Source organism: Aulonocara sp. 'chitande type north' Nkhata Bay, linkage group LG2 (genome assembly GCF_057382095.1).
Source record: "Aulonocara sp. 'chitande type north' Nkhata Bay isolate Kocher_YH1m ecotype deep benthic linkage group LG2, A_spYH_male_GT1.1, whole genome shotgun sequence".
Classification (NCBI taxonomy): Eukaryota; Metazoa; Chordata; class Actinopteri; order Cichliformes; family Cichlidae; genus Aulonocara; species Aulonocara sp. 'chitande type north' Nkhata Bay.
Genome location: NC_141345.1, coordinates 31,402,910 through 31,414,279, shown reverse-complemented (window position 1 = coordinate 31,414,279; position 11,370 = coordinate 31,402,910). Strand labels below are relative to the sequence as shown.

The window sequence follows — 11,370 nt, the reverse complement described above, 5'->3', positions numbered from 1 at the left end:
CTGTGGCTACAATGTAGCTCGCCATCACCAGTATGTGAATGTGTGTGTGAATGGGTGGATTACTGAACGTGTAAAGCGCTTTGGGGTCCTTAGAGACTAAGTAAAGCGCTATACAAATACAGGCCATTTACCATTTTACCATTTACCAGGTCTTAAATCTTCCAGGAGATTTTAAAGATGCTTCCATTTCCCAATTAGCTTTAAGGGAACACAGACTTCCTTTTGTAGTAGGACCTGCCCACAAGGCCACAATTACTAGCAAATGGTTGCTGACCATGTTAGTATTGTATCTGATTGGCCAGTAAACCTGTGTTATCCATTCCATTTGGATAGATAAATGCCTGATCCAAAAATGAGAGCTGCTTTATCAAAGCAGCTTGGATTGGTTGCCTCCATGCCTCACTGCACTGATGCAGGAACTCAATGTAAAGAAGTCCCAGTTAACTGCTAAGTGTATTTCACCTACACATAATAAAATTATGTTCATCTTTTAGAACACAATTTCCACAAAAAAACAAAACAACCTTTTTCACAATATTCTGATTCTTTAACCTGTACTAGGTGTATCCTAAATCACACTTGCACATGATTTGTATAATTCATATTTTTGTATAACGCTATGTTTTTGTAGAAAAAGACAACTCAATGAGTCTTATGTTTAAATAAAGGCTTTCATAATGACAATGTAACAGACAAATCATCTCTGATGAAATAGATTTATTGGTTTTGCAATTTTATAAAAGCGTGTGCAAAGATACAACATATTAAAATATTTCCATACAAACAAAACTAATGTTCCAAAAAAAGTTACAATACAAAGGTTCTAAGACACTGAGGTTTAATAAAGATTGGTCTTCTTCATTATCCGCAGGAACTCCTGCTCGTTGACCTCACCGTCCCCGTCTCGGTCTGCCTCGTCAATCATTTCCTGAAAGGATAATAAATGTGATGTAGCAAAGGGAAGGAAGTGAGAGCATCAAACTGGAACAATTCTCACACTGACTTCAGGTAACTTTGTGTTTCATGCATGGCATTTGACTGCAAAGGTTACCCAGGAAAACCCCACCTAAAATAATACAGTTACTACTATTTTACTGTGACATGTAAGAACATACCAACATTAGAGGAACTGGGAGATATGAGAAGAGAGACAATACGTTTGGTACTTATATAGAAATGTATTTATAGTGGTTCCTCTAAGTATGTATTGTTCTTTAAATAAAAAATTCTTGGCTTCTGGACATGTGGTATTACTTTACGGTTTGTACCACTTATACAATTTACTGTAGTAGAGGTACTACAATATTTTAAATATGAGGTAGCAAATTTAAAATCAGTCAAACCAGCAAAAGGATCCCACCTGACCCCTTCAGAATGAGCAACTTTTTTGTACTTTAGTATATTTAACAAAGCCAGCTGGGGTGGCTGTAGCTCAGGAGGTGCAGCAGGTCATCCACTAACTGGAAGGTTGGTGGTTTAGTCTGCAGGCCAAAGTATCCTTGTGCAAGATAATGAACAACAAGTTGCTCTCTGATGTGCTCATTGGAGTACGACTGTATGTGAATGTTAGACAGAAAGGACTTGTGTGTAGGAAAAAAGAGCTCGTATGAGTGTGTGTTTGAATGAGGCATATAAAGTAGAGTAGAAAAGCGATGCACCGGTTCATTTACATATAAAAATGTTAATCTTTACACTATGAATAGTTACTGCAGAGTGACTTGCAGGCTCTCAAAGTACTGAGCAGCAAAGCAGTACGAAAAGCTTTGTTCTTATTAATTCATTTCATTTTTCCCAGCATTACTGAGCCCTTATCAGTTTTTATGTAAAGGAGAAAACCATATTGTATTTTTCAGAACTGAAAAACGCTCTGTTAAAAATTAAATCAGTTTACACCCAACTACAAATATCACAATCTAAATTCAAAATCTTGTTTTTGTTCAAGATGGGTTTTTTTTCTCAAAACCCAACTTTTTGAACATCATTACCTCAGGAATCATTTTCAATAACCTGATAATACAAAATGCAATTTTTAAATGATTATATGTTTTTAATTTAATTAAGGGAAAAAAGCTATGTAAATTAACTGGTCCTACCACCCTTGGCAGTAGAAATTGCAATCAAGCATTCGAAATAACTAGACAATCAGCCTTTCACATCACTGTGGAGGAAGTCTGTCCTACCGTTCTTTGCAAAACTGTTTTAATTCAGCCATATGAACAGCCTGTTTAAGGTCATGCCAAAGCACCTTAATCAGTCGTGACTTGTGTTTTCTTTGTTGTTGTTTTTTAAGCCAATCAGAGGTGAACTTGCTGGTGTGTTTCAGATCATTGTCCTGCTGAATAACTTGAGTGTGCATACGTTCCTGGCATGAACTGATGGTCAGGCATTCTCCTTTAGGATTTTCAGGTAGAGAGCAGAACTCAAAGTTCCGTCAATTAAGTCAAGTTGACCAAAGCAGGCCCAGATGTTGCTACGATGTACTTTTTATAAAATGCTGTTTGTTTTATTGTAGATGTAGCGAGATTCAAGCCTTCCCAAAAAGTTCAACTTTTTGTGTCGTCAAGGTCTTGGAGATCAACAAGACATTTTTGGCAATTGTGAGAATAACCTTTATGTTCTTTTTGGTTAGAACTCACTCTTGGAACTTTCTTTAGATGTTGTTCTCGGTTCTTTGTGACCTTCTGGATGAGTCATCAATTCATGATTTAAAAAGGGGAGGGGGGATTACTTCTTCACACAGGGGCAGGTAGGGGCAAAACTGTAAGTACTCCAAAGTAATGAAGAATCTCTATACCTGCAGCTCTGCATCTGTGAGGTTTTCACCCAGCTCCTTGGCAACTCTCTTGAGATTTTTGAATGAGATTTTTCCCGTGCAGTCATCATCAAAGAGTCGGAAAGCCTTCAGTATTTCTTCTTTTGTGTCTTTTTCACTCTGTTCTCATCAAAAATGAATACACATATATATATATTACAAATTAAAAACATGCAAAATGTTCTTTTTTAAATTTTGCTCCAAATGCAGTCCAATATGAACATAATTTGCAGAATGTGTGTAGGAAATGAAGTGAAGCACATTTTACAAAGCACAGACATAAAGAGTGTGCATGCAGTATATTTTATAACTCTTGAATGGAAATATGTTTTGTAATGTAAAGAACAGGTGGCCACACTAAATGTTATCTATAGTTTTTTCAGTCTGAAGAAAACCTTTTTCTATGATCTACTGTTACTGTGCTATTTGTTTAGGACACAGGAAAGCCATAAAGGTGTTGGTGACTTTGCATGTACGGTGCCATGATGTATTTGCTCACTGTAGCAGGACCCATGCTAATCAGATGCCAATCAGGCACCTGATTGTCAACATCTGAGGTACCAGAAGCTCCAACAAGAGTCAAAAGCAGAACAAGCACTGGCAGAGATGATTTGGCAAGTTTTTCATGGGTCAACCCATAAATACACTAGCCTTACAAATGTGTCTGTGTGTGAGACAGGGAGGGGGAGAGAGAGAGAGAGAGAGATACTATATCTAGCAAATTCTTGCAATGTTTAGAATTGCTCCAAAACAACAGCTGTCGAAACAACACACAAATGCTTGATTTAGCCCCAACAGTTTTAAGGACAGTGCTATTTTCAGACAGTAAAACTTCCAACTTAACTGCAGAGAAGTTTTCTTGTTCCTTTCGGTAAAACACTCACCATTTTCAGTGTCATAATACTGAGAAAGTCACCAAAGTCAATCGTTCCAGAACCCTCTTTATCAATGTCTGCAATCATTTTCTTGATCTCTTCTTTCTTTGGTTCAAACCCCAGAGCTCTCATGGCAACCTGTGACACAGATAACAGTAAAGAAAACTGAAGCTGCTGCGGTGTTGTGACCGCGGTATGTTTTCCTTGCTTAACTTTTATCACTACACATTTAACTAGAAAGCCAACCTTGAGCTCCTTCACGTCTATTGTTCCAGTTCCATCTGTGTCAAAGAGATCGAAAGCCTCTTTAATTTCTTGCTTTTGCTCCTCAGTCAGGTCGTGTTTTAAATCCGTCTTTTTCCTTTGGCTAGCCGAGGAAGTTGGTTTCCGGTAACTTGAAGCCTATGAAATACAATATTAATACATCACAAAAGCTACCTATTAAGTTACTAAGTTAACAGCAACGAGACTCGCGGTACATATCTTATTTTAGGTCATTATTGTGCTAACTAGCTTAAATGCTGTTCCGGGAGACCGAAGAGAATCAAGTTAAAACTAACGGCTTTTTATGGCAAATCTCACAGCTTCTTAAAATGTTCATTAAACATTCGTTTATAAAGCTACTTTACATAATTAAATAAATGCACACCATTTGAATAAATGATCCCGACGGGGAAACCTCTGTTTGATGGTCTGATGTCAACAAATCAGGTAGCAACGACTGTGTAGTTTTTCTGTGAACAGACATCCGAGAGAGCCAATACAAATGATGAAAGCACGCTGACGAAACCTGATTAACCAATCACAAAAAATAGTAGGCGGGTTAAAACAGTTTCAGCCAATCATACGGACAGTTTGTTGTCGCCCAGCAACTAGGAAACAAAACGCATGCGCAGTGTTTAATCGGTTGAGCTGGACCAGGCGTAATATAAATGCCTCGTACACTATTGAAATAAGGTAAAAGTATACTCATTGAGGATAGTAAAAAGTTTGTATTACAGCGTCATTTTGCAGAGTCATTTCTGGGGGGGGGGTTTCTGCTCTTGGATTAAGGTACAGACACGGGCAGTTTTGAAGTAAACTTGTCTCTGGTTTGTTAGCTTAGCTTGTAAGCTGACTTGTAAGATGCTGAGTGAAGTGCAGGCATTGACAAAACTCGCTGCTAGTGTTGGAGGAATAATTAATACCCGTCAGTTTTTCACGAGTAGCAATGTTTTACCTCTAAAAAATATGTGGGTTGCACCCATTATATCTGTCAAATGTCAATATGCTGATTGCCATCTGTCTGCAAATACGATTTTCCATTTCGTAGTGCTTGGCTGTTAACTGCTTAAATCTTAAAAGACACGTGATGAGGGGGTGAAAGGCCTATGAACCGTTTGGTTTCCCTGGACAAAAAAGGAAAAAAACAAAATATCAAACTTGCCAAGCTGCTATTTTAATTGCTGTTATCAGAGTAAAACGAGTTTTGTTTTTGTTTTGTTTTTTGTTTAAAAAAAAAAAGCCCACACTGACAGTGAAAACAGCTCAGTTGACAGTGATGACTTAGGTTAAGGCTTCTCTGCATAAAAATGATTGAAACCCTTAATTAACTAGATTAGAACTTTCTACAATATCTGTAAAGTTGAGACGTCATGCCATTAAACTAAGGAAAACAGTTGTTCCGGCTAGGTTAACCAGAGAGTTTACAATCAGTAAGCAATAGTACGGCTCCAAGCCGAGAAAGAGAATTACAGATGTGATGTTCACTTTGAACATGTTGATGGAGACATGTGGAGAAGGTCAAAACAGTTTCAGGCTGTCTTTGTAGCTCCAGAGAAAGCATACAATAGGCTGCCATGAGAGGAATTGTGGTACTGCATGAGGGAGTGAGTAGTGTTAGAGAAGTATCTGAGGCTGGTGTAGGACATTTATGAGGATAGTGATGAAGTTTGAAGTAGGAGTGACAGATGGGTTTACAGTGGGGGTGGGATTACATCAGGGATCTGCTCTGAGCCCATTCTTGTTCACAGTGGTGATGAACAGGTTGATAGATTAGGTCAGGCAGGAAAAGAGGAAGACAACATATAGGTTCATGGATGTAGTGAAGGAGGAGATGCAGTGGGTTGGTGTGACAGAGGTAGGGATAGGTAGAGATGGAGCCAGGTTATGTGCTATGGCGACCCCTGAAGGGAGCAGGCAAAAGAAGCAGTAGAAGATGGTCTATCATAAAAAAAAAAGAAACAGCATAAAAACAAATAGGGCCATTTAAAAAAGCTATTCCCGCAATCCCCCCTCCCCCGCGTCCTTTTAGTTTCTTACAAATCTTTTATCATTTGAGGATTACAGTACCATACTTTATAATAAATTTGAATTTCCAGGAGGTGTGCTCTGTGTCAGATTGGTGACCTCTTCAGGGTGTACCTCACCTCTCACCCTATGGTAGCTGGGATCAGCTCTTGCCCTCTCGTGACTCAAATAAGGTTAAGCAGAAGAGAATGGATGGATAGAAAAGGAAATCTGAGGGCCTATACTTAGTTACTGTGCCTTGTGACTTATTACTTTAAAAACACAAATCATGTTTCCGAACTAAAGCAAATGTTTGTGAGGACTTTTTTTTTGTTTAGAAATGACCAAACTTAAAAATTTTCTTTTACAGTTCACAGTCCTCGAATGATGTTGGGAAGTACAATCATAAACCATCGACAGCATATTGGACTGCAGAAACTGTTGGCGCTGGCAGGAATCTCACATTCCTCTTTGGGCCCTTGTATAAAGTACAAGTTTATCCAAGATGACAAGAGTGGGGAGTCTGCTCTTGTGTGCTCGTGTTTTCGCATTATTGAGACCATGGAGCTGACCTGTGCAGTGGGTCAGCTTGTTTATGAGACTATTCAAGCCCACCAGAAGGTCTACCATACAGGGTCGGGATGCCTGCTGTTCCTAGCGGGGGCCTGGAGCCGTGTTGCCCTGGACTGTCTTCAGAGAGGAATTTCAGTAGGGAACATAATCTCAGCAATGTCTGAAGGGATGGATGTATGTCTGGATGCTTGCAGGAAATGTGCCGTTTCAATTGATGGTCTGGGCGTGACATCGTTAGAGAGTTGTGCTGTGAAAGTGTCCAAGAAACCCATCAAATATTCATCGCCTGCATTGTGCAGCATGCAGGGAACAATAAAGTTTGACGTCAAGACTCTGACCGTCGGTGAACAGAGAAAAATAAAACTCAGCAGACATTTTTGTGAGATGAAGTCTGAAGATTTCTCCAAAGTATTGCTACAGTCTCCTCAGCCTAAGCTTCCTGACATTGTACACATTGCTGAGGGACTGAGTCATGGTTGTGATGATGCAATGAAACTTGTAGTCGAAGTTATTCAGATGCAGTCAAAAACTAATGAAGAAGATGTGAGCTATCCCATGTTTGACATTACTAAAGTGGTGACTTGTATGCTCCCTGGTTTACCAGAGGATCAGGGGTGCGTTGTATTTGGCTGTGTTGTTCTTTTATCTGCTGAACAGGCTACAGTCGCTCATCACTTAAAAGAACAACAACTGAAGGTTGTTCTCATAAATGGAGATTTATCACATTCTTACCGCCATCTTGGCTTTAACAGGCCGACAGGTATGCACCGTGTGAGGGATCATATAGATTTTTCGAGTTCAAGCAAAGAGGACGAATGGGTGGAACGGACTGCGACACATCTGTTGAACCTGGAAGTGAACCTGATACTAATCCATGGGCACGCTTGTGAAAAAGTGATTCAGCACTGTTTTAGGCATCGTATACTTGTAGTGGAAAATGTGAAGGCTTCTGTTTTGAAGACATTTGCCAGCTTGTCTGGAGTTGTTCCGGTAACCTTTGCTGCGCAACTGAGCAAGCAAAATGTTGGCACTGGGGCAAAGGTTGCAATATGGAAAGACCTCAGTAGCCACGAGAAGTACTCCCTGGCTGTGAATATCTCAACTGGCAGCAACAGCGGGCTAGTTACAGTAATCCTTACAAGCTCTATACATGGAAAGCTTCAGGCCCTGGAGGACCAGTTTTGGGCCTGTGCTTATCGCTTACACTATGCACTAAAAGACAGAGCTCTTCTACCAGGGGCGTGTGGGACAGAAATGCTTTGCATTCATCACCTACAAAAGCGAGTGGAGTATCATGTCATGTGTCACAGAGAAAAGAACGGTGAGAGAGGAACCAACCACTACAGGCGTGTAGTGTTGGACCTCATGGCAGATGGTTTAATAGATTACATATCCACTGTAATGGTTAACACTGGAAGAATTTCAAAAGTCAAAGCTAGGACTGAGGTGTGCCAACAACTGCAGGACTATCTAGGCAATGCTGCAAAGTCCCCACAACTTTTCTTAAACAGTGAAAATCAGGATAATGAAGTCTTCACAGCACCAAAACCCAATGAAGCACGAGCAGTGGAAATCTATGATAATCTGAGCGTGAAACAGGAAGCATGGAGGAAAGCCTTAGATCTTGTTTTCTTGGTTTTACAGACGGATGCAGAGATTATCACAGGCGTAGACCAAAAAACTGAGATTGCCGAGAACAGTCTCTTGCTGTTGTGATGTTCATGTAGAATATTCAGGCAAAAGATTTCACTCTACAAGACAAACTGTTTTTTTCTTCCTAAACAAAGTGATTTGTAAAATATGCTGTAAATAATACAGTGAAGGGCTTTTGAAAAATGTTATTACCTATTTTCTACCACAAGGGGGAGACATCCTCTTTCTGAATGTCTTCAGAATTCTTTCTAAAACTTATATTAAAAAAATAATAAATAATAAAGTTATGTTGAATAACCAAGAAATTTAGTTTTTCTTATTTTTAATTAACTTGGCCTTGTGTCCTCTGTCATTATGATTCTCTATTCTCCCTGGAAATTCCCTTAAACATTACTTTTATTTTATAATAAAACAATCATGACTAACCTGATCTAGGTTATACATATCCTTGAACACATGTTGACTTCGCACACATTTCAGGCCGGGAAAAATACTGCTACATATCCAAACCCACAATTAGATTTCCTGCTCGAGGGCTGAATTTTGTTGTGTTTCTTTGTCTTCGAACACTTGCTTAATGATATTTGCCTAAGCTTCATTAAGTGTCTCCAGTTTGGCTAGTACTGCTCACATTGAATGCTGACACTGTTTCTGTGCCAGGTGCGGCTCTTTTATGACTTTCTGTGTCATAACTGGCATGGTTGATGCAGAAGGAACACCTCCAGACAGAGTAAATGTTTTGGGTTAAGTCTTACTAGTGTCTGTGCTTTAAAATACATTTTCAGAGGTGATGTCAGTTATTCGAATCCTGGAAATCTTTCATTAACACTTTCCATCCTACATAATCACCTAAAGGTCACATAAATATTTTGAAAGTCTGCAGTTTGGGCAGCTTTTAGAGTACTTATACATATATAGAAATTTGTAATAGGCTATTTATACAATACCTATATTAAGATAAGTAAAAATGATTACGACTTGGAAAATTCAAGAACTGCTCCCAATGCACTGTTCAATTTGGTTGGTGTCTTGAAAAATTTCCCTTTTTTGCATGTTGTGTTTTAGAGGTGACGGTTTCAATGACTTGCGTGGTCTTCCATTTCCTCTGAGGTCACAGAGAGCAAAGCTCATTACACCCTAAAAATAGTTCAGTGAAATAAAAGTGTTACAAAGGTTTTACGGTGGAGACGGAATAGTCTTGTGTTGTTGTTGCATTGAGAGGGGAGGGCATGACATAACGTAACACACACAACACTGGGGAGGAAGGTTGGAACGCCAAAACTGGTGACACATCCGAGAGTTCAGGGTGAGTCCACCTCCTTTCTGTCTGCACGAATCACTTAACAAATTTATATAACGTAAAACTTAAAGGGCTCTCTGAGAGATGATTCAGATAGATGGAGTATTTATTCTGGGCAATGACAAGTAGGAAATGAAAAAACTTTAAATATAAAATTATGAGGAGAAAGGCCAGCTGAGGCATTTTTTAAATATAGTTGAACATTTATTTAAAAAGTGTGTCACAAGTTTTCTCAGAAGAGTGGCTGGCATTTCTCTTAGAGATAGGGTGAGGAGTTCGGCCATCCTATTGTAAGCTGCTGATTACAGCCTCGCAACAAGCGTGCCAAATGAGCAATTCTTTATGCCACTGAAGTAAATGAACTGAAGCTGAATGTTGATCATCTTGCTACAAACCTTCGCTCTGAGCATTCATGTGGATATTCTCTGGCATATATCATATTCTCATATCATATATCAGAGCTTCCCTCACCCTCAGTGGCAATGACACCCCCTGACAGCAGCAGACTCCCAGCAGGATATAGTAGGATACTGAACTCTGCCACACCACAAAATTGTTCAAGAGCAGTTTGAAACATAAAAAAATAGCCCAACATGCTAATCCTGCCTATAGGCGCTGCAGATCCCATCTAATAAAGCTTCCATAGAATAAACTGGAAAAGCCTGATTCATGGAGGCCCCATGCCATAACCCACAATCCTGAAAGAACTGTAGCCAGTGTCCTGTGCCAAACCATGGATTATATGCCAGATACTACAAGACACCGCAGTGGTACTGTGTCCTTGCTATGATGGATGGGAGCTGTTTTGTGCCAACGTGATATCTGGCTGGTTTTTATTTTATGACTGATCAGTGTATCCATATGTCATCATTGTACCTCTCATATATTTACCTTTTCCCAGTGAAAAGATATTTAAATAAGTATTCAGGATTGTGACAAATGCTGATTTGAAAATTCCTATATGGGCAGCAATAGTTAAGGTAGAAGGTTGGTGGATCCCTGATATGGATCCCTGATGCCAAAGCATCCAAGGGCAAGATGATAAAACCCGACTTGCATCTGTGTGTGTGTGAATGTTAGAAAACACACAGGTATAGATAAGGCATTATATAAGTACTAGTCAATTTACATCCTTACTAGTCCCCTGGCTGTGCTGTGTATGTAGAAATGTAAAAGTGTAAAGCCTGAAGACTGAGCTTATACTTGAGGTAAGGTGAGGTCAATGTTATAACTGTTATGTCATTACTTTATCTGTACAGTACTATACAGGTATAAATGTGTATCACTAATAATATTTGGTAGATATTTTTTTCACTGCATGTGTATATAATATGTGCATTTAGCCGATACTGTCGAACAAAAACTTTTTGTTAGCATGATGTCAACCAGGAGCACAGCTGACTTTCTACTGGTCCCACACAAGCTTCAGATGTGGTAACGTTTGCCCAGAAGCCCAGAACAGTAAGTGCCTATTTTGACAAATGCATGACCTCCTCCTGGATAAATAACTTTCATCACTCATCATCCAGGCAGCTGGTTTGGAGAAAATTGAGAATAGCAATTAAAATAACTGGCTCGTGACGGTTTCTTTTTCATCTACTGGCATTTCTACTTTACATTGTTATTTTTTTCACTTATGAATAGCACTTACTGAATCACTACCAAGATGCCTCTGTTGGCTTTCTTATTATGTCCCTCTTTTCCTGCTCTTGAACAGACTGGATGAATGAAAACACTGGTTCTGTTCACATGGTTGCTGTGGTTCTTGGCTCTCCGAAGGGTCTCAGAGTCCAAATTGCACGTCCCCCTTCTTTGCCCTCCTCTCCTTTCCCGACTTCTGCTGGGTTGGTTAAATCAGTGAGCATTAGTGGGCGTGAGCATGTGTGTGT

At 39.5% G+C, this 11,370-nt stretch overlaps 2 protein-coding genes across 2 annotated transcripts; one reads left to right on the top strand and one right to left on the bottom strand.

Annotated features, from left to right (window-relative positions):
• Positions 1-702: 702 nt before the first annotated feature.
• On the bottom strand, positions 703-4,489 carry cetn4 (centrin 4). The gene is made up of 5 exons (XM_086259065.1): positions 4,337-4,489; positions 3,934-4,089; positions 3,697-3,825; positions 2,795-2,932; positions 703-928 (listed from the first exon to the last, which is right to left on the bottom strand). The coding sequence occupies exons 1-5, from the start codon at positions 4,433-4,435 to the stop codon at positions 839-841; spliced, it is 612 nt and encodes a 203-aa protein (XP_086115191.1). The 5' UTR covers positions 4,436-4,489; the 3' UTR covers positions 703-838.
• Positions 4,490-4,554: 65 nt separating this feature from the next.
• On the top strand, positions 4,555-8,498 carry bbs12 (Bardet-Biedl syndrome 12). The gene is made up of 2 exons (XM_086259051.1): positions 4,555-4,644; positions 6,326-8,498. The coding sequence occupies exon 2, from the start codon at positions 6,340-6,342 to the stop codon at positions 8,242-8,244; it is 1,905 nt and encodes a 634-aa protein (XP_086115177.1). The 5' UTR covers positions 4,555-4,644; positions 6,326-6,339; the 3' UTR covers positions 8,245-8,498.
• The last annotated feature ends 2,872 nt before the right edge of the window (positions 8,499-11,370 follow it).

What these genes read in the sequence shown, in the direction of transcription:
- cetn4 (XM_086259065.1), bottom strand. Translation starts at nt 4,435, where the DNA reads ATGTCTGTTCACAGAAAAACTACACAGTCGTTGCTACCTGATTTGTTG. An exon ending in CGGGATCATTTATTCAAATG is followed by an intron (nt 4,090 to 4,336) that starts GTGTGCATTTAT and finishes TGTATTTCATAG; the next exon opens with GCTTCAAGTTACCGGAAACC. An exon ending in TAGACGTGAAGGAGCTCAAG is followed by an intron (nt 3,826 to 3,933) that starts GTTGGCTTTCTA and finishes TCTGTGTCACAG; the next exon opens with GTTGCCATGAGAGCTCTGGG.
- bbs12 (XM_086259051.1), top strand. Translation starts at nt 6,340, where the DNA reads ATGATGTTGGGAAGTACAATCATAAACCATCGACAGCATATTGGACTG.